Here is a 3,684-nt window from a genome sequence, read left to right as displayed (position 1 = left end):
CCAGGGAAATGTACGCTGGCGAAAGAGCGTCACACACTGGAGACAAACCTCGGACCGTGTGGACAAGTGGGTGTGGGCAGGAAGTAGTTTGCTGGGGTTATAGACCAATTTCCAGAAAATTGGCGCCCCCGCCAGGGCAGTCGAGGGAGGGGAAAGACCTCAGCCGTGGGGTAGAGTCTGGCCCTGAGAGGCCCCCTCAATCCCTCCTGTCCCCTCCAGGACCAAGGATGAAATGGAACACGAGGCCTTGGTGGACGGGAACCTGGCAACCGAGGCAAGCCTGGTGGTTCTGGATACACTGGAGATCATCGTGCAGGTAGGGCTTGATCCAGCATCTCCCTCACCTCTGACCCCACCACAGGGCCTTGTGATCTCTGACTCCAGAATCCCTCTCCTTCCCTGACTCCATAACCACCCCAGTCTCTAACAGCTGGATTTCTGGCCCCCCAGACGGTGATGCTGTCAGAGGCCCGGGAGAGTATCTTGGGCGCGGTACTAAAGGTTGTGTTGTACAGTCTGGGCAGTGCCCAGAGTGCCCTCTTCTTGCAGCATGGCCTGGCCACACAGCGGGCCCTGGTATCCAAGGTGAGTACCTCTGACAGCCACGCTTCTTAAGAGTAACAGTCAGGCTTCCCTGGTGGCGCAGTGGTTGAGAGTCCGCCTGCTAGATCGCAGTTTCCCAGGGACCAATTACATGGAGCCTAAATTAATCCAAACATCACTACCTGGTGGCCTTGGCTGGCTTCCAAGCTCAATCATTACGGATAATGTAAGGACTTGGTAATCTTGCTGAGCTATAAGGTAGGCCAAATAGAATAGTCTCTGACTCCCAGAAGAGGCTGCAAATCATTATGTCTCTCCTTTTGGCCATAAAACACGTCCTATTTGCTCATCAATTTCCTTTATAAAACTAGAAGTAGTACCAAGGGAAAAAAAAAAGTTTCCCAGTAGCTTCAATTGAAAGAAACCAGAAGCAATGGTGACTTTCTATCAGACACTTACTATGTGTTCAATAAAATACCATAGTAGGCACCTTACACGTGATCTATTTAGTACTAGCAACTACCAAGTTCAGCAATGAAGATATTATATTATTTCACAGATGACAAATCTGATGTTGAGCTAGTGGCATAAAGCTGATTAGAGACCAGGCCTTTGATTCAAACATAGGTAGGTCCAATTCTAGCACATGTGAGCTTTCCCTTGCACTGCAGTCTTCCAGGAAGAGAGCTGGCTAAAGCCACGGCTGTTGCAATTCTCTGTCTACTGTTGCAGTATCCATTAAGTAATGCATTTTTCTTTTGTAGTACTTGATACTCTTTGAGATATTGGGGACTGGGTCACCAAAAAAAAAAAAAAAAAAAAAAGAGTAACAGTCACAGCCCATTCATTGAGCGACTGTTGTGTGCTCAGCAGCTCCATGAGGCAGACACTCACTCCTTAGCTACAGTTTGCAGAGGAGGGAACTGAGGATCAGAGTGGCAGAGTTACTCACCCGGAGTCACACAGTAAGGGCTTAAACCCAGGTCTGACACCAAAACCTGCTGGGCTTGGCCAGAGAAGGCAGAACACAGACCGATGCTTCTGCCCGTATCCTCATCGGGGACCTTCTGAGCCAGAACGGGGAGGGGCTGACTGGTGTCTGTCCCGCCCTGGGGGCCAGTTCCCAGAGCTGCTGTTTGAGGAGGACACAGAGCTGTGTGCCGACCTCTGCTTGAGGCTCCTGCGACACTGCGGCAGCCGCATCAGCGCCATCCGTACGCACGCCAGCGCCTCCCTCTACCTCCTCATGCGCCAGAATTTCGAGATCGGCAACGTAAGTGGGGGTGTGGCGGGGGGGTGGTGATCTACGGCTCTGGGGAGGGCGGCCGACTAGGGGTCTTGACGCGATAGATGCAGGGCAGGAGGGGAGAGGGGTGAAGTCAGTGGGTCGAGCAGGCTCTGGTGTGAGGGTCCGAGGTCCACAGTCAGGCGTCCTCTTCCTCCCGGCCCACCCAGAACTTTGCCCGCGTGAAGATGCAAGTGACTATGTCGCTTTCGTCCCTGGTGGGGACAACGCAGAACTTCAGCGAAGAGCACCTGCGACGTTCACTCAAGACCATCCTCACCTATGCCGAGGAGGATATGGGGCTGCGGGACAGCACCTTTGCTGAGCAGGTGACCCCGCCGGACCCCCGCCCCACCTTCCGCAGCCAGGGCCTTTGCCGTGCCATGCTTGACCCCTGACCCCACCACCTCGGCTCCGTCACTCCTGGCCATTCCCCCGCTCCAGGTCCAGGACCTGATGTTCAACTTGCACATGATCCTGACTGACACGGTGAAGATGAAGGAGCATCAGGAGGACCCGGAAATGCTCATTGACCTCATGTACAGGTGAGGAGGGCCGGTTGGAACCTTCAGCCATTCACAGACAGGTGAGGGGAGAGGAGGTGGTGAGAGGGACAGGTGGGGAGGGAGCAGGTGAGTGTACAGGTAATAAGAGAGACAAGTAAGGATGGACACGTGAAGGTGACCAAGTGAGAGGGCAGACGGGTGAGGGGCCAGGTGAGCAGACAGGTGAGGGCAGGTAAAAATGGTGCCAGATGAACACACAGATGAGGATGACAGAGGAGCACAAGAATAAGTGAGGGGGGGACAGGTGGGAGAGACAGGTGAGGTGCTAACCCATGAAGGGGTGACAGATCGAGGAGAGTGAAGGGTATTTAGTAAGAAACTGGGCAGTGGGAGATGGGGGCCCAGGTGATGGAGACAGGGAAGGCAGGGGGCATACAGAAGGGATGGGCCTGGGTAGACCCAGAGTGACACTTGTGGGGGTAATGAAGAGATGGACAGGTAAGGAGTGGGATAAGTTAGGAGACAGGTGAATGGGGTAAAGGTGAGGAGATTGGCTGGGGCAGATGGGTGGGGTCACAGGTGAAGGGGATGGACAAGTGAGGGGTGAGCAGGGGGGCAAGGTGATTCTCCATCCTCCTCACATCCCCCCTCACCTGGGTTCTAGGATTGCCCGGGGTTACCAGGGCTCCCCAGACCTGCGGCTGACATGGCTGCAGAACATGGCGGGGAAGCACGCGGAGCTGGGCAACCACGCGGAGGCTGCGCAGTGCATGGTTCACGCGGCCGCCCTGGTGGCCGAGTACCTCGCTCTGCTGGAGGACAGCCGCCACCTGCCTGTGGGCTGTGTTTCCTTCCAGGTGAGCGGCAGGGATGGGGGGATGGGGGGTGGGGTAGTGGCGGGCAGGGGGTGGCACACGTGGGCCGAGGACCAGGCTCTGATGCCACCTCCCACCGCAGAACATCTCGTCCAACGTGCTGGAGGAGTCCGCCATCTCTGACGACATCCTGTCGCCTGATGAGGAGGGCTTCTGTTCCGGGAAGCACTTCACGGAGCTGGGGCTGGTGGGGCTGCTGGAGCAGGCAGCCGCCCACTTCACCATGGTGAGGCCTGGGGCCGGGGCGGCATCGTGCATCTGCTGATGGGCCCGATACCCGCTCCCAGAGACTCAGGGTGAAGCTGCTGCCCGGACCCTTTCTGGGCAGGGGATTTGTGGACAAGGATTGGGATCCCTCAGAGGCCCCGTTACCTGCCTTTCTCCCCATAAAACCCTTGACACGTGGTCTGGATGTAATAAGCCTTGAATATATTCAGTTACCATTTTAAATTCTTTTTTTTTTTTTTTTTTTTTT

At 55.5% G+C, this 3,684-nt stretch overlaps 1 protein-coding gene across 1 annotated transcript in view; it reads left to right on the top strand.

Annotated features, from left to right (window-relative positions):
* Positions 1-3,684, top strand: part of DOCK6 (dedicator of cytokinesis 6) — a 44,214-nt gene that overhangs the window by 34,868 nt on the left and 5,662 nt on the right. The window contains exons 33-40 of the mRNA XM_007460760.1: positions 5-66; positions 220-316; positions 451-585; positions 1,664-1,816; positions 1,999-2,157; positions 2,273-2,373; positions 2,999-3,191; positions 3,292-3,435. Coding sequence (XP_007460822.1) covers positions 5-66; positions 220-316; positions 451-585; positions 1,664-1,816; positions 1,999-2,157; positions 2,273-2,373; positions 2,999-3,191; positions 3,292-3,435 — 1,044 coding nt within the window. The remainder of the gene's footprint in view (positions 1-4; positions 67-219; positions 317-450; positions 586-1,663; positions 1,817-1,998; positions 2,158-2,272; positions 2,374-2,998; positions 3,192-3,291; positions 3,436-3,684) is intronic.

This window comes from Lipotes vexillifer, unplaced genomic scaffold, assembly GCF_000442215.2.
Source record: "Lipotes vexillifer unplaced genomic scaffold, Lipotes_vexillifer_v1.1 scaffold1011, whole genome shotgun sequence".
NCBI classification, from domain to species: Eukaryota; Metazoa; Chordata; class Mammalia; order Artiodactyla; family Lipotidae; genus Lipotes; species Lipotes vexillifer.
The sequence above is the reverse complement of the archived record's forward strand: the minus strand, read 5'-3'. Positions and strand labels throughout refer to the sequence as shown.